We start from the raw sequence: 18,704 nt of genomic DNA, 5'->3' as shown, positions 1-18,704 counted from the left end.
CGGCCCTGGTGGGGGCTTCCCGACCCCTTAGAGTGGCGGACCCGGTCGCAGTTGCGGCGGGCTTAAGGGGCAGGTGCCCCTTATGCCCTGCGTTAATGCGGCCGTAGAGGCCGCATAGGCCCAGTCAGTTCGGTCCTGACTGGGCCTATTTTAATGTAGGGGCCTGGAGCTGCAGCTCCATCAGCCCCTAAGTCAATCCTGCCTGGCCCACTGGGCAAACGCCCGGTTTGCCCGATGGCCAGTCCGGGCCTGGTACGGAACCAAACCTGACAAAAAACTACCACCAATGACGAGGGGATTATAAATCAAGGCACTTGCTTTTGGTGCCCATGCCACACACAATGCCTAATTCTTTAGTGTAACTGAGATATAGACAGTGCTGGGTTCAATGATTAGTGGGCTTGAAGCTGAACATTTTAAAAAGGAGGGTGGGCACACATACATTTATATATATATATGAGCTTACACAATGCATTCAGTAGCAGGCAGCCACATGTATGAACACCATGAGGTGCTGGTCTACCAAGACATCTCCTATTCAATAGCATCCACTTACGGTCTTTGCTTGTCAATTCATACATGCACTCACATATGTACTAAGATACTTTGCCACCAATAACAGAGTCTGGGTAACCTTACCTACAGGGTAACCATATTTTAATGCACAAATACATTTGAGGCTCTTGCAGGGAAAATGTTTGACCTAAGGACAGACTGCTTTTTACAATTAGGGAAGCCAGCACTCCAGAGAGAATATTCTTCACAGCAAAAACTGTAAAGCTCTGGAACGAACTTCCGTTGGACGCAGTGATCTCAAGCTGTTAAACTCTATTGTGTCTTTGTAAGAAAGGGTTTTCGCACGTTATTGCGAATTGACAAATTTCATTACAATGGAAATTTGTACGAATCCGTCGTTTTGTGGCTGGGGCCTCTACATGAATGGGTGTAGATTGATTTTTGGGTTTTCTGCTGAGCTCTGGATTGCATACAGCGCCTTACCAAGCCATGTATCTTATGTTACTACCCTGCTGTGTACTTTCTACCATGTCCGGTACTTTATTGTTGCTCTTTTATTGTTTCTTTTTGTTTCTTGTTAATTCTGTACTATGCCTCGTCCTGCTGCGTCAGGCCCCCCCCCTTTTTTTCTGTATATCCCTCCCTTCCGCCTTTATAGACAAAATCAATAAAATTTTGATTTACAAAAAAAAAAAAAAAAATTTGTACGAATCTGATGCACAAGTCTACAAGAAAGATATATATTAATATGTATAAATAAGGTATTGATTTAAAGGAGGAAAATATTAATTTGCCTCTGTATAATTTCAGTAGACTTGTGCAAATGTAACAAAAAAAACTTGGACATACTTTTCATTTGGTTTTTGATTAGTTTTAATTTTGCTTCCCACTTTTTTGGTTCTGACAAAATTTAGTGTTGGCTCCAAAGAGGGTTCTTGGGGGCCTGATGTCTCCTGGAATTGGGATGGGGGAACCGGTCTATTCTACTAAAGGTAACTGTTTTATTTCATTATTGTTTTACAAATAATTTAAAATGCCTTTTTTGTAGGTAGGGTTACGTTGACCACTTATAGTAATGAAGCTTCTTATAGTAAAGAAGTACAATAAAGAGTAACTTTTCAAATTATATCTTCTCTTTACAATATGATTTCTGGAGTTACACAAGTCTAAAGCTCCACCACAATGCAAAAAAATTTGACAGCAGAGCCATCTTGTGATCAGTACGTAATCTAACAATGTATTGGGACATTCGGTGGTATTGAGCATTATCCTGTTTATTTAATACCAATAAAGAAAAGCAGATGTTTTATGAAATACCTAGTTAACAGGGGATGACAATACCAATTTTGCAAAAAGGCCAAGTTTAGTAGAATAAAAGTGTAAAAAGTGTCATATAGTGGATCACCCAGATAACCAAGGAAAATGTTATACATGTTAAAAAAAATGTCACGCTAACCTGTTAAGCTGGGTAACTGGGCCATTGACCTAAAAGGCACAGAGCCAAATGCCTCCACAGAGGATTACACCCAGAAAGAAACATTCTGCATAAAGAAGAGGCTGGAGCTGACTTCATTAAACACAGGCCCAGACTGGCATTTGGTACACTGGGCAAATTCCCAGTGGGGTGATGGCTAAATATGCCCGGCCGCACACATGCATATCCAGCTACCAGCCCGACATTGCCGAGACAGCCTGATTTTACACGCATGCTTCTTTAAAGGAGCATCCCAGCCCTAGTTTCATTAAGTGTCATCCAATTTGGATGGATTCTAGTCACACCTGAGAACTCTCCAGGTTTGGCTCCTAGAACATCGGGAGAAGCACTGCTTCGCTGGTTCTGTAAGTCAACACCCGAATCCTCCAGGTCACGGGAGACTAGTCCTGACACACCCGATTCCTTGTCCATTTCCTCTTTAAATGGGGCTGTTTCCCTCAATGTCAGTGGGAACGCCCACTAACGTTGGTCAGAATATCCACTGACATCAGCGGGAATGCCCCTGACGTCCATGGGTCTGCCCATTGATGTCATTGGGTCTGCCCATTGATGGCAGTCCCACAAGCGTAGGCTCTGGGTAGCTGGAGCCCACAAGTTCCCAGTTATGATTCTAGTAAATTTCACTGCATGCTAATCTGTCCAGGCATTTGGTGGTCATTGGAGTTAGAAAACAAGACTTCTGTCTCATTTTAATCCTCCTTATGCTGCCTCCACTGAAAGAAGGAAGCATATTGTGGTATGTTTCTTGTACATGCACAGTCAAAGGGAGATGTGCTCCCATTGAAATAAATGGCATGCAGCCAATCACATGTATGCTGACACCTGATGTTTTGCTAGTATACATGTGATTGGCTGCTGCTTAAGTGACTTATTTTGGGGTGTGACCAGGCATGTACCAGACACATGCTTTCTAATGCTTTCAGGTTTCAGAAAAGGGCAGTTAGTGGAGTAATAAAATGAAACAAAAGTCTCATATTCTAATAACTAAACAATGCATGCTATTTGGGAAAATACAAACAGGGTAATTCTTGTCAATAAATACTAAGGGGTTTATTCACAAACAAGGGAGATGACTTTGCAGGAGAATTGCATTTTCCCCTCACTGGGTACACCATGAAGAGTAAACCCCAGTGAGCTTCTTCTGCAAGAATAGTTTGGATAATGCATACTTAAATTGTTAGATTTTTTGAAAGTTACCTCTTTAAATGAGCTGTGCATCATGCAACACAAGCTGAAACCTTCTTGCACAGGGATGCTCCTTTATGATCCATATTGAATTCAGGGAGTAGAATCCTAAATTGACGTGAACTGAAATCTATTACTTTCTATTGTATCATCTAACATACCCTAAATCCCCTTCAGAACAACAGTAAGTAGTTACATTCCCCTTAAATTGGAAATATTACTTTGTATGTTATTTAGCTATAAATATCTAGATACCTGGATAAATAATCTCAACTCCATAGTTCACAAATGGAGTAAGATGAAAAAGTTTCAATTGTGGTCCAGATCCAATGATCATGGCTGGGCAAAAACCTCCTTTAAAGAATGTCCGTCTAAGACAAACACCTTTAAATTTTCAGTACCATTCCAATGCTAGTGCCAGTGCCTATGTCATTTACACACAGCAAAGCAGATGCATTTAGGGGCTAGAATTGATAAAAATGGTTTTACTGAACGTCCATGCTCACATACATACACAATTAGACATCCATGCTAACAAACATACAAACATTCCCGCATGCCTGCCCCCACTTACCTCTCACAGCTTGTGCAGCTTTCTGTCCGGCTGCTTGCACAGTTACACCGCTGGGTCATGCAACGTAATGTGACCGCTGTGACCCCTGTAGTTACGCCAGTGAATGGGGCATATACATGGCTGCCCACATGGCTAGTGTCTTCTAATTCCAGGTGGAGGAGCTGTGTTTGGTCACACCCACTCTTTGTGCAAGTCCTACATACTCCAAGCTCACTACCCATCTCTTGAAGGTCTAACTGGTGCAAGCTCTATACTTGGCTAGTCCCTCTCTTTGCAGCCCCGAGAAGGTATTGGTAATAAACATGTTTTTGTTTATAAAAATAACTTAAATATGTTTCTTAATCACATGGACATCTTATGACATTAGGTGGCTCCCTAAGGTTCTGAATTAGAGTGAGGGAAAAACAACAACATTCAAACAAAAGTAGGAGCTCTTTGCTTTGTTTTTTTTTTTGTTTTTTTCGTTGGGGGTCCCTCCTCATTTTCAGAGATTCATATGGCAAATTTCATTAAAATTGCAATTCGTGCAAATTCAAATGCACATGTCTATTGTATATGTTTAAATAACCAGGACAATTGTTTGAATGGCTGGCAGATTACCTTGATGCTTTTGGCAGCTATGTTTTCACAATTTTCTTCTCTGATACTGGCTGCTATCTACTTTGGACTTAACACTGGGACAGGTCATGTGGTGACACCATTGCACTCCTTTTTCTTGATTTTAAAGTCCTGTGCACATATACATAGCCAATGGTTAGTTTAGTTTCCGTCTACAGTTAGCTTGTTATGTTTAATCGATAAACAACACATTTTGGTATCCAATGTATGATAGGGCCCATGGCCTATGTTCAAGCTTATGTCTTTTGACCACGAGAAGTGGATATGCTTATGCATACCTCCTACGTTCTCCAATCATGCATAGGACACACCGTACCGCTGAGCTGCCCCACTTTTGTGGCCAGTGGAGATTATCTGTCAATTAGGGAGATCAGATGATCTCACCCGACTGTCCCACCGAACTATAAAATTCATCCAGGTCTGTGCCTTTCAAAACTAACACAATAAAAGAGAGAGCATTGATATGACATCATATCCCTTCAGTGCATTGCAAGTTAGAAGGGCATGTAAGTCAGGCCGGTTGTCCTGTCCCTTGCCCCTCATTTACACTCCCCAATAAAGATGTCCCATTTCAGGCACCTGAAATGTTGGAAGGTATGGCGTATGCAGTAAATTCAGCATTCTGTAGCATTTATAGGTCGATCTAGTTCTGTATTTCAGAGGAAATATCATTCATGTAGTTGTAAATGACTGCAATTACTAATCATTTAAAAAAACAAAACAATTTGATACAAAGCGAATCTAAGTGAAATGAGCCTTCCTGCTTTCTTTTCAGGAGACCTCATTGAAATACACAATCATCTATTGTGGAATAGAGCAATTAAGGTAATAACTGCTGAATACACAGCAGTATAAAATTTTGTAAAAATTGAAAAAGTGTATTATAACACTTAAATGGATACAAAACATAGGCGAGTTTCTAAAGATATGTTTGTCTATCTTTTTCAGGTATTCTTTATTTCTAGCACCCTAGGCAAACTATGTCTTTGCCGCCCATTCTGCATGTACATGGCTGTTAACATAGAAGTTCTCGCTCACGTTCTCTCACACTCTCATTCACAGTCTCTCAGTGCTTCCGTGTCCCTGTCTCCTTGCTTTGCAGCTCTGCGTCTTTTGCTTGTTGTTCTGTTTTCTCTCTTCGTCTGCTGCTCCAAAAAGTCGTCTTTCTTTGTATGCTTGTGCGTGGACAACTGTGCCTGGACAACTGTGCGTGGACAACTGTGCATGGACAACTGTGCGTGGACAACTGTGCGTGGACAACTGTTGAACTTCTGCAAAAGAGCAGAGCCTCTCCTCCCATTGTAGAACAGGGGAGTGGCTATTTTCTTGACTCAGCCCTTTTGTGCAAGTCTAGGGAAAGACCAGAATAATGCAGATAGGCTCACTGAAAAAGAGAGGTGCAGAAACGCTTTCTCAGCAAATCTCCCAAAGGGAAAAGTGATCATAACATGGTAACATTTGAGATTAATTCACAAAAGCAAATGCTGAATTGTAGGAAGGCCAATTTCAACAGATTATGGGCGACCCAGGAGCTATTTGACTAAAATGAATTATTCTCAGACATGGAACTAACATTAACAAAATAAATGTATAAGCATATTCCCTTGCATAACAAATACAAAATAAGCAAATTAAAACCTATGTGGCTTACATATAGTTACATAGTTATATAGTAAATAAGGTTGAAAAAAGACCTAAGTCCATCAAGTTCAACCCTTCTACATAACATAAGGAAGAAGTCAAACAGCTGAAGACCAGAGACCTTGAACTCATCTGTCTAGATACGTTGCTCCCCATCCTCTGATACTCGCGTCGGTGGTGAGGAGCTCTTTGGCTGATACTGACCAGCTCCTCCCTGCAGCTAGGATGTCCCTTTGAAGCCACCAGGTGAGGGATGTTCTGACATGAGATGGGAGAACGACAAGCTTGTCCAAGGTGAATAGACTTCCCTCTAGAAGATGGAGGATAAAGTTCTGCAGAATCCTCATGTGGGCCAAGGCCCAAGGGACTGCATATCTTGTGGAGGCCATTCTTCCCAGTAGAGAGACATGCACGTTCTTATGGAGCTTCTGGGGGCAGAGAGAACCTTTTGGACCAGTAGACAAATCCTGTCGATCTTGGAAGGAGGAAGGAATTAGGCCTTCCCCGAGTGGGAATCCAGGCGGACTCCCAGGAACACAATCTGTTGAGATGGAACAGTGCTGGACTTTTCCTAGTTCAGCATCCAGCCTAGCTCCTGCAAGGTGCTCACCACTCTGGTAAGGTGAGAACGTAGAACAGGGGCCGAACAAGCATGGATAAGCCAGTCATCCAGGTAAGGGATGACCGAAATTCCTTGAAGCCTGAAATGAGCCGCCACTACTGCCAGGAGTTTTGTGTAGACTCTGGGGGCCGCCGATAGACCAAACGGAAGGGCCTGGAACTGGAAATGTCGGATGCCCGAACCCTGAGATACAGCAATGCGTAGAAACTGCTGATGAGATGGATGAACAGGAACATGCAGATAGGCATGTTTGAGGTCTATAGAGACCATGAAGTGGTGGAGGCATAAGGTGTCTAGAGTGGATCTCATGGTTTCCATCTTGAACTGGACATACCTGAGGTGACTGTTCAGGAAACGTAAGTCTATGATCAGACGAAAACCTCCTGTTTCTTTGGGAACCAGAAAGACAGTAGAATAGATCCTCGACCTTGCTCCAGCTAAGGAACGGGAACCAGGGCCTGTAGCTTTACAAACTGCTGAATGGTGGACAACAGGCAAGTCTGTTTCGCCCGATCCTGAGAGGTGGGAAATTAAGAAACGTTCTGTGAAGAAACTGAAGCCAGTAACCCTGAGATATGATGGTTCTTACCCAGGGGTCCCGAGTGATGGAGAACCAAGAGTCTCTGAAAAACTGGAGCCTCTCTCCCACAGGAATGAGAGTGGCGTTATGCGGAGCTCTTGGGGTCCTGGGGCGCTTTGGGGGAAGGAGAAGCTGTCAGCTCTACCCATTCCACAATGGGGTCTGCATGGAAGCCCTGCTCCCGAGGGGAGCGAGAGGATCTTGAACTATAGCCTCTGGACTGGCCCCGGAAGTATGGCCGAAAGGACTGCAGCCGTCTGTTGGAAGCAGGTTTTTCGCTGAGGCATCCAATGTTTATCCCCCGTAGTCTTCTCCAGAAGGGACTCCAGCTCCTCACCAAACAGAGTCTTACCCCTAAAGGGGATATTAAGAAATCTATTTTTTGAGGCATTGTCCGCTGCCCAGGCTTTTAGCCACAAAGCTCGTCTAACCACAACTGAGAGGGCAGAAGCTCTGGCTGTCATTCTGATGGTCGAGATAGATGAATCGCAGAGGATATCCACAGCCACTCTAACAGCAGCTACATTCGTTAGGATAACGTCTCTAGAGGTCTTGGCGGCCACATCTTCCTCAATCTGGGAAAGCCAGATCAGACCGGCTCTGGATACTGAAGCGGCTGCTATAGCTGGCTTGAAAACAGAAGCAGAGGCCTCAAAAGACTTTTTTTTTTTTTTTTACGGCTGCATCAGGTTTCTTCTCCATGAGATCAGAGAAACGCGAACAATCTTCAAGCAGTAGTGTGGTTTTTCTGGAGACCCTCATAACTGATGTATCCACCAAAGGAGTTGCACAAAACTCTGTAAAGTCCTCCTTAAAGGGGAATGGTGCTGAACACGCCTAGACAGGTTAATTCTTTTTTCTGGGTGCTGCCATCTCTGCTTAATAATCTCGGACAGAGCAGGATGAACGCCTGGTGAAACCGCCAAAGAAGGGGTCATTCTTCTGGGTAGCAGTTTTTAAGTCTTTTGGAGTCCTGCCCTATGTCAGTTATGGAGGAGTAGTCTATGTGCCCAAATTCCCCTGATAGGATAGTCTGGGAGAGAAAGCCCTCTCTCCTTGAAAAAACAATATATAGTTTTTATGGGTACGCTATTTGCAGGAAAGGGGAAAAATTGCTGAACAGACATACCAGAAATGGCAAAATTGCTCCGGGACTTAAGGTACTTCTGTGAAGTAAAAGAACTTATTTTGGGACTTTGCATATCTGGTGTTTTGTGGTTTGGAACAGACTAGCTGTCCTACCTATATAGTTAGCTAATGTATTGTTTAGTCAGAGCTCAAAGTGGGAGCTAAGTAATGTTTTGGTTTATTTTATTTCTGAGAAAGTCCTATCAAATAAAAGCATACATATTTTAAACATGGTTTCAGGCCTTTCCTTGGGAGAAAAGATCCTGCAAAGAGGTGAAGCTGTCACACACACACATATATATATATATATATATATATATATATATATATATATATATAGTAGAAGCCTTATTAAACACTCATCTACAGACACCAGACAAGCCAAAAGGCTCGTTTTTTCCCTCAGAAATCTCATGGTGCTACCACAGCCACGCATGGGTAGGCGAATGCAAACAAGGTCAACAATGATCACCTTTTGCCTCTATAGCCACTTTATACATGGGTCCCTTGAAAGTAAATGCCCGCTGTACAAGATAGCCTTTAGACAAAACTCGGGTAATATTTGAAGGACAGATAGAGTTTTCCTTTGATTTGTGTTGTTGTGGCACACTGATTTATTCTGTAGGTTTATTGCAGTTGATGTCTCCGCTGCCATGTGCTGTGTGCCCTGGCCTGAGGTAGTATTCTGGTTCCATATATATTATATATTTATATATGTATTTTCCTCCTTCCAACTTTGCTTCTCATGTGATACACTTTAAAATATATTAGACACTAAATTCTCACAAATGACACAAATGTAATGTTTTTGGTCTTTGAGTAGTAGAAAAAAATAAGGTATATCACGTACCGTTTTACTTATTGACACATCTTACGGGTTTTTATTTTTTTTTAAGAAATCCCAGTGTACATGGATTATTATCGTTTATTTGCTTTATAAATACCGGTAATAAGCTTGTTTTTACAGCTATTTGTACAAACGATTACCCAGTCACTTTAAACAAAAAAAACTGCAATAAATCCTCCAGCCACCAGATGGCACTGTTCTAAATTCAGAGGGGGCGCGATAATGTCCTCCTTACCTGCATCCGTGGTGCTTTCGTCATTGGCGGCGGAGGCCGTACGCACCGAGCTGTCTTTGTGTGCCCGGCCGGAGTGGCACCGAGGAGACTCCGGTAAGATATTTTTCCTCACCGAGTGTCTCGCCATCTTAAGCGCGTTCACTCATTCACTTAAGAATGATGTAGCAGAGAGGAAGCAGCGGCTGAAGTCGTTATTTGCGTTAAATGCGATACTCACCGCGTATTCGCCAATTTATACGTTTACGTCTGTCTATAAATCTGTATCTGTACACATAGCAACATTCGTGTTACACGGTTGCAAAGAATGGGAATTAATGCGTACTCGAGGAAGTAATATGTTTCTCCCGTCTCCTAACGAATGCATTGTATTATGTTTGGCGTGCTTAAACCCGTGTGTGAGTTGGTCTTTAATGACCGGTTACTTTATTTTATAGTCCTGTACCTTTAATTATTAAATAACCCCGCCCCCTCACCTCTGCAGATTATTTTCTGTGTGAAACACTGCAGAACAGGTTGGCTTGATGGACTGTTAGGCCATTTAAAGGGACACACCAGCCATTATATGTGCTTCATAGCTGTGTGGTGTCCTATTGGCACTGCATGGGTTAATTCTGCAGAATCTCTCTTATATATTTGCACCTTTGTCCCAGTAAGTAGATGTGTTTTGGACAAACACGTCTCTATGCTCCTGACATAACTACTACACGTTAGCTCCACTTTACATGCATAGAAAGTGATCCCATTGATCTGTATGTGGATGTGTACCTGTGTGTATGAGTGTGGATGTGTACCTGTGTGGATGCGTGTGTTTGTGTGAGAGTGTGGATGTGTACCTGTGTGTGTATGATCGTGGATGTGTACCTGTGGGTGTGTGGGTGTGGATGTGTACCTGTGTGCGTGGATGTGTACCTGTGTGCGTGTGTGTGAGCGTGGATGTGTACCTGTGTGTGTGTGTGTTAGTATGAGTAAATGTGTGTAATTTGTGTGTTTACAAATGTTTTATGTTGGAAGGAGTATGGGAAAAGGGGCAACAATGACACAGACTAGCTGTTGAAGTTGGTTGGGCCTGGTGGTTTCTAGTTACACCCCTGCACATAACTAATGTTTATGTGAAGAAAGCTCTAAGGCATGTATCTGCTTCATTGCGTTGAGGCTTACCGTGTTGTGCCTGTTGGTGTAATGCTGGGCTTGACAAAAAGAAGCAATCCAAAGAATATTTATATGATTAGCTTTATATTAGTTTCCCAGGGGTCTCTTTTAGCACTGGGGAACCCATGTGATGGCACTGGTTAATGTTCTCCTGTACAGAAATCAAGTTGTTCCCATGTGGAAATAAGAATCGTTCAATGGGCTGCATGCTAACAATCCTCAAGTGCCTGCCGCTGGTAACAACCTATCCACGGATCTGCCCAGGGAACGAGTGCTGAAGACCCGCCATGGCTCCACCCAAGCACCCCCTTCTTGAGCAAAAAGAAATACACTAATGATAAATATAAGGTGTTTTAACGTGCAATAAAATAATGTGCCCGTATACACTCATAACAATGGGAGAAAAGGGCACAAGGCTTAACATGTTAAGATGGCGCCTACTCATAAGTGCTAAGCCTCTATTTATTTTTTCCCATTTAAAACAGAGGATTCCCCTGTCCCCCAATGTTTCCTTTATTGTTTAGTCCACATGAGTATGCAAAACAAAACTTTCAGGTTAGGAAAATGCATTTTGCAGCCCTTTATTGTGACATAAAAGTTTTTTTTTGTTTGTTTTGTTATATGCAGTTCTTGATCATCGGTGTTGTGGTCTTTTTGACTTATAAGATATAGGCAAAAAGCACGGTAAGCTGTTAAATCCATGTGTGTAGGCTTGGAAAAACACAACTGCAGTTTGGGGAGCAGCAATGCTTTGATTTATTTGCTAGCGTCCTGGATTGCTGACATCAGGGATTTTGAGAGTAAAGTAACGGCAAAACGATCAACTTATTGATGGCAAACCGCAATACAATAGGATGTAATCAGTCTGTTGAGTTACAATAGTCACAGAGAATTTGCACGTGCTTCTTAAAACCAACTTGATTTAGCAGCCTCGATTTCTGGTAGTAAAAAGGTAGGGGAACATATTCAAATATTTAATTGCCTGATTATGCCCGTAATGATTGTTTTTTACATTTTACATTTTTTTAGTAATAAAAAGTGCAGTACATTTTGTGAACCGCAGCTATATAGTTAATATTAAGTAGTTATTTCAAGCAATTTTTGCAACGCTTGCCTATAAAACGTTCTTCTTGTAGTAAAATATTTTGTACAACTGCATGAAGCTTGTTAGGAGAGTAAAAGTGTTCTTATCAGTGTTTTTGCTGAAATAAAGCAAACCCATACATGCACGATCACCTTACCTGCCTGACCCAGGGAGCGCTTCTTCTTGCACAGGGTACTGCTAGGGACATTTTAACATTTTAATTACATTTTTTACTTGGCCCCGCTGACTACCCGTAAGAGAGCTAGTGTGGTTAAAAACATCATAGGTGCCATGAAGCAGTCAAGCTGCAGTGTGGGGAGTTGTATGTTAATACAGAAGAAGAAAATCAGTGAGGGTCTAGTGGTTTAGCAGCATAAAAAGTAGGGCTTTAGGGCAAACGGTTCCCCCAAAATATAGCCTCCACATATATACAATAAGTATATATAATGGAAGTTGATTTGTTTTTCCTCCATCTATTTTGTTTTAATGTCACTTCTGATGGATGTTGCACCTATTTGTCACTCTCATTAAAGTTTTACTTCCTTACAATGGCTTATATTTCTATCAATAATCAGTGTGGGTACTCTGTATGTTTAAAGGGACATACTTACCTGCAATGCCATGTACAAATTTGTGAATGACGGTACCACTTTAACTTGTGCAGAATGAGACAAAATATGTTACTGTGGGATAGGCTATTCCAATTTAAGGGTTTTTTTTACTACTTAAGGTAACTTCTACCATACTATTAAATCATTGTGTTGTTGCCCTGAATTAATTGAACATGAATGTAGTATTTGTACCAAAAGTTTGCATAAATATTAACTTATAACATCATTTTTTGTATGTTTTATGTAAGTGCATACATACCTATGATAATCAGCTTTTTGTGAAGCTAGTTCTGAAAGTCTCTTGGAAATCAGAACACTATGCCAATTATGCAAAGTATGGCACAATATACAAAATAATAATTAAACATTTTGGCACAAATCACGTCAAACATCCTTACGCAAGCTACATATTTTGACAAAAATGACCTCAGATGAGACTAGTACCACTACAGTGTCTGGCTAGGAAAGGTGACACTCGACTGTAGTGAACCCTGGAATTACTGCAGGTAACTCACACTGGAAAAACAGTAGCTAAGGGGCTTTTGGAAGTTTTGCTGCTCTTATAGCCTGTTGACAATACAAATATGACTCTGAAATAAAAAAAAAATGGTGAGAGCTCTCATGTAAAGAAGAATTGTGTCTTGCGCAGCTTGAAGTTTTGTTGAAATAATTTATGAAAACTGCCTCTATATTTTTTGCTTTTTTACAACATGTTCTTGTGATTAACAGAAAAAAAACTGAACATTTCCCTAGTGCACTGAGACTAACAAAAGATCTCTTACAAATATAAAGAAACCCCTTGTATACAAAAATCATTATGAGTGACGCCAAAACTTGTGATTTTTGTTTTTCAGTCAGTGTCCTAGTTTTTATTATATTTGATTTTAAGAATGTTTCTATTTTACCTTTATTAAACTGTGGTCAATTCTACCTTCTATGGCTGCGAATAGCAACTACCAAAACAGAGGTATAATTGTGCACAGAAAAAAATAACAAAAAAAACTTTTGTTTTGTTTTTCAGGCATTTTATTGTCATTTGTCGAATGGGGATGAAGAACTTTTGCAAAGCTGAAAGAGGTAACAAGTGAGGGGTCACTTGTTAAAGCAGCGCACGTCGCATGCCTCTGGTCATTGGGAAATAAAGATGGGCATGCGGATCAAGCTAAACAGCAGCGATCACCCCAACAATTTGTTGCGGGAGCTGAACAAATCACGGTTGTCGGAGACATTGTGTGATGTCACCATTGTTGTGGGGAACCGTTCCTTTGCAGCTCACAAAGCCGTATTGAGCTCTGCAGCTGATTATTTCCAAAAACTATTCTTAAGCACTGAGTTAGACATAGCACGCACCTATGTGGTGGACTTCATCACCCCCGCAAATTTTGAGAAAGTGCTGAGCTTTATTTACACTTCTGAGCTCTTTACTGACCTGATTAATGTGGGAGTAATTTATGAAGTGGCAGAGAAACTTGGCATGGAGGATTTGCTTAAAGCTTGTCATGCAACTTTTCCTGATCTAGAAGGTTCCTCAGGACAAAAGAATCAGTGCTCAGTCTCCTCTAGTGAAGGTCGCACAAGTACTTTAAGCTGTGCTTCAACAGAGCAGAACCAAGCAGATTCGAAAGGCTGTGGGTCAGATAATAATCATCAGAATACAGATAAGAATTCTGCAGGGCAGGCTGATGGTACAAGTGTCTTTAAGGGAGAGGAACATGAAGCCAGTACAAACCAAACACCACATTTTGCACTGCCAGCGAAAACTGAAGAACAAAGCACATCAGGGAGATATCAGTCTTCCCAGTGTTCAGTGAATGCTGGATTTGGACCTACAAGTACTAGTCAGTCCTTCAAGGCTCAACACAATGGAGACTACAGCAAAAGTGGGTATTTCTCTGGGGATATATCTGTAAGTGTAAACCCCAAAGATTCTACTGGTGGCTTTGAGGCAATGGGTGATCTGCACCTGGATGAACTTGAGGAAGAGGATTTGCAGTTTGATGGAGATGAGGACTCGGGACCTTCCGGGGAAATTATAGAACTTAGTGATGGCAGTGAGGATGAGATGCTCCTGTTTGGTCAGGGTGATGGTCGCTCTAGCAAAGCAATGCCTTGCCAAGTCTGTAAGAAAGTACTGGAACCCAACCTTCAGCATATCCGACAACATGCACGGGAGCATGTGGACCCGCGTACTGGTTGCTGTAAGGTGTGCCAGACTCGCTTCCATGATCGTGGTGCTATGGTTACTCATGTTTTATCCCATGTTGGGATCTTCCTCTTTTCATGTGATATGTGTGAAGACAAATTTTTCAGCCAGTGGCAGCTCACCCTTCATCGAGGCCAAGAAGCAGTAGCATCAGAGCACAACATTATTGTTCACCCAGGTCAGCCACTTCCCAGTGAAGTAAACACATTTGTTGGTGCGTTGGGTAGTGAACTACCCTGTGGAGCCTGTCATAGGACCATGTTACGTGATTTTCACTCTGTACGATCTCATGCTTTGGAACACCTTAATCCTAAAATTCTTTGCTGTGGATTGTGTGACCAGCGGCACTTAACGCTCTGTGGTCTTTTGTGGCATGTCTTATCCCACATGTCCATATCTGTTTTCTCTTGCTCCCTCTGTGCCAGCAGCTTTCTTGATCGCCACCTGTTGGAGAAGCACATGGCTGTCCACCAAAGTCTGGATGAACCAGTGTACCGGTGTCATCTCTGCTCCCAGGCATTCAAGACTGAAACAGCTCACCGACAGCATTTAGCGCAGCACCGTTCCAGCAATATCCCAGCAGATCGCCAAGGGTTTTCAGAATTCCCACAAATTCAGCTGGCAGCTTCCAAGAGAAAGGCATCAGATGATTTTACTGTTGATGACCACTTAGTCACTGGACAGGCAGGCCACAGTAAATACACATGTAAAGTCTGTGGGAAAAGCTTCTCTCACACCAGCGAGTTCAACTACCATCGGCGCATTCATACTGGAGAAAAGCCTTACCAGTGCAAAGTGTGCCACAAGTTCTTCCGTGGCCGTTCAACCATTAAGTGTCACCTGAAGACACATGCAGGAGCCCTGATGTACAGGTGTACTGTATGTGGACACTATAGCTCCACGCTGAACCTCATGGGTGAACACATTGCTGTGCACCGGGGTAACCTGCCTTCAGACTTTACTATTGACCAAACATTCATGTACACTATTCACTCCAAAGAAGCAGACAAGAGTACAGATAGCTGATGTGTTTGAAATGAGAACAAAGCAGGGGGCTGTATTTTTTAAACACATATTCTTTTTTTCCCCTCATATATATAAATTTTTTTTAACCCCAGGCTTTTACAGAGTAATAGGTTAAACCTGTTCTGATCTTTCCTTTTTTTTTTTTTTTTTTATAAAAATGCTTCAAAGGAGGTCTGTATTTCTTCTGTGTGTGTTTTCAAATCTCTGTTTTAATTATGTGTACTTTTGAAAAACTTCCTAAATGTTTTATAAGATTAATTCATCCATGTTGAGTATTTTTTGTTAATTTGTTACATGGCATATGTAGTTAGTTTTGCACGTGTTAGAATGTGTATCACTGTAGTTTTAGTCTGGGCACTTTAAACCACCCTTTAATAACCTCATTTGCTGCCATGGAGCTGCAGGATCACTCCTTTGCAGATGGCAGGTCTGACCTTGGCAGGAACAGGTCAAATCACAGCATAATTTGGAAATTATCTCTGTAATTAAACAATGCCAGAGCTGATAAACTTTAACAGGGAAATCACATGTTTACGGTTAATTGTCTGGTGTACTTAAACAGTTTCTCATTTTACAGTGTTGCCTTTCTCCTGCAGACACAAAAATATTACTTTTACCCCCTTGTTGCCAGTGGACATTCTGTAGCTTCCATAACTGAATTAATTTTTCTGAAAACTTGCTACCTGCATCAAGCCATTGTTGAAGTAGCACACAGTGAATATGGGCACTAAATGGATAACTAACAATTTATAAATGAAAGAAACACAACCAGTCATAAATTGCTTGACCTTCCATTTTGGCTGAGCTCAATTGGTCTCCTTTCTGGTTATTATGGGTTTAATAAACCAATATGATCTAAAATAATGTTTTTGCATCTATGAATTCACATCTGTTTCCAATGACGACAAGTTCATGGTGTTCGGTACTATATAGTATTTCTCACAAATGCTTTAACATCAAATCATGGAAAATTCCACTAACTTAAATTATTTACTGTTCAAAGCCTTACGTTTGTTATTGGAGATCTTTAGTTTAAATAAATATAGAATTTGTTGGTAGATAGGACCTATACGGCCACTGTAGTATAACTATTTTTCCCTGATGTAAAGACTCACATCTTCATTAGTCCTTGGTCTCATTTTAGATTCAGGATAGCTTTATGCCTACCCCATGCGTGTTTAAATTCTAAGGCCTCAGAAATAATTACCCCTAAATCTCTTCAACAGAATAATGCCCACATTGCTACATTCTGCCCTGTGATTTTATGTCCCAAGTGCATTATTTTACATTTATCAACATTAAACCGCAGCTGCCACATTCTCAAACATTTTTTTATGTATTTCAATCAGTTGCCATTTGGCTTGTTCCACCAGGAATGTCTATTCTGTTTCAGAGCTTTTTATCAAAAGACATTCTTTCCTGTTAGTACTTTTTGTAATATTGCTAATAAAAAATCTTTAAAAGATTTACATCTCACTAGTAGCAACACCTTCCTCTGAATATACCCTATAACCCATTGCCTTATTCATGCAACTGTTTTAACATCAAAGCCCAAACAATGCTGATTAAAGTATCATAAACCATCTTTTCTATTTTTATATTAAATGCTTTACAGACCAATTGATAAAAATGTATGTTATGATTTTCAGTTTCTCCACAGTAACATTGGTTACCACAGCAGTTCTTGTTACAGTTCTGTCAGATGTGTTAAATCTCACTGACCATATTATTGTCTGACTCCACCTGGATGCTCTTAGTACCTCTACTTGAAATCTAATATGTAATGAAAGACATGTAGCATTTTCATTTAATTTAATATCATGCAGGTTAGTGTTCTTAAAAAAAAAAAAAATGTTTACTGTAATTTTTAAGCGCCTCCCTTTCACATAAACAGGGACAGTTTAATGTCCCTGACACCCCTATTATGAAGAATGCATGTTGCTCTGTGAGTACCTTACTATGTATTCTACAAAACAAAATCATAATAAAGCACTTACCTGACCTAGCAGCTGCAGCCCTTCTCTTTTGTGGTCTGACATTTCTTGCCACTGGTTAGCTGCTTTCTGTGCAAATGCATGGGGTCTGAATAGAACCCTACCTGCAGCATTCGCTATGCATTTGCTGAGTTACAGCTGACGTCGACTGGTTGTAAGTACATTGTGTGCATGGAGATGACCTGCATGCAAAATAGCTAGAGCGCAGTGGGTGGGACAAATGTTTGTTTTTTCTAAAGCAATGCTTAGAAAATGTAAGTGGACGACATAGCCATCCTATGCGTTACGGTGCATTTGATTGCTGGAGTGTCCTTTTATGTGTGATTGGAGCAGAAGGTTTTCTGTAGTATACAAACACTTTTTTTAATTACATAAATCATGTATTTTGCAATGAATTAAGGACACTACATCAGTAAAGTATTTAGGAGGGCTGTAGAGCGCCACAATGAATAACATGGACCCAAAATAGTCAATATAAGGTTGTATTTAAACCTTGTTATATTGTATATCACTCTGCCAGCCCATAAGTAATCACCAAGAACATACATCAGAAGTCTAGTTATGGCGCTCACGGTTAACCTGAATTCTCATGGCTCATTATCAATTGCATGTGCCATCTTTCTCTTGATATAGATAATACTTGACTATGAGGAAATCACACAAGACATATATATGATATATATATTTTGCATGGGTAAATTATATCCTTTCCAGAAACACAGAATGCTTGGTTTAGTGATATCCTGGACTGGCCAACTGGCACACCGGGCAAATGCCTGGGGACCCACCAGACTGCTGCCCAACATTGCTCTATACACCCCTTATCTGAAGCACTTGCTACATGAGAATAAAAATACGTAACAGGCAGCCCACGCCTGCATGGTGGCCACACTTTAGGCAACTATTGACCTTAGAGTGCTGGTGATCCACAGTCTGGCCCTGTTGGTTGCCTTAGCCCATGGAAACCCATGTAACAGCAGACAAGGAATCAAAGTGACATGCTTTTGTGAATTTGGAGCAGAATTGTTTCTAGACATGCCAATATTGGCATAATTGTAATGTATTTTGTTTGCTATTACATAAATTAAACTCTTTATAGATTATTCCTTGTATTTTAATAACCTCTGTTCTGGATTTGTGTTTAAGGTTCTTTAGTTACAAAAATTAGCTCCCTTACTGTTTCTAGCCATTTGATC

At 41.0% G+C, this 18,704-nt stretch overlaps 1 protein-coding gene across 2 annotated transcripts; it reads left to right on the top strand.

Annotated features, from left to right (window-relative positions):
- Window positions 1-13,429: 13,429 nt before the first annotated feature.
- On the top strand, window positions 13,430-15,514 carry LOC149277413 (zinc finger and BTB domain-containing protein 39-like). 2 transcript variants are annotated; one of them, XM_089502993.1, is made up of 2 exons: window positions 13,430-13,837; window positions 13,889-15,514. In XM_089502993.1, the coding sequence occupies exons 1-2, from the start codon at window positions 13,430-13,432 to the stop codon at window positions 15,512-15,514; spliced, it is 2,034 nt and encodes a 677-aa protein (XP_089359119.1). The 2 variants fall into 2 exon arrangements, with proteins under 2 accessions (XP_089359119.1, XP_089359118.1); XM_089502992.1 differs by having other exon boundaries at window positions 13,430-15,514.
- The last annotated feature ends 3,190 nt before the right edge of the window (window positions 15,515-18,704 follow it).

This window comes from Sceloporus occidentalis, unplaced genomic scaffold, assembly GCF_023333645.1.
Source record: "Sceloporus occidentalis isolate IW3139 unplaced genomic scaffold, rSceOcc1.0.p SCAF_215, whole genome shotgun sequence".
Taxonomy (NCBI): Eukaryota; Metazoa; Chordata; class Lepidosauria; order Squamata; family Phrynosomatidae; genus Sceloporus; species Sceloporus occidentalis.
Note: the sequence above shows the minus strand (reverse complement) of the source record. Positions and strands in the feature narration are given on the sequence as shown.

Excerpts from the sequence above, each read along its gene's own strand:
- LOC149277413 (XM_089502992.1), top strand. The coding sequence starts at position 13,430 with ATGGGCATGCGGATCAAGCTAAACAGCAGCGATCACCCCAACAATTTG.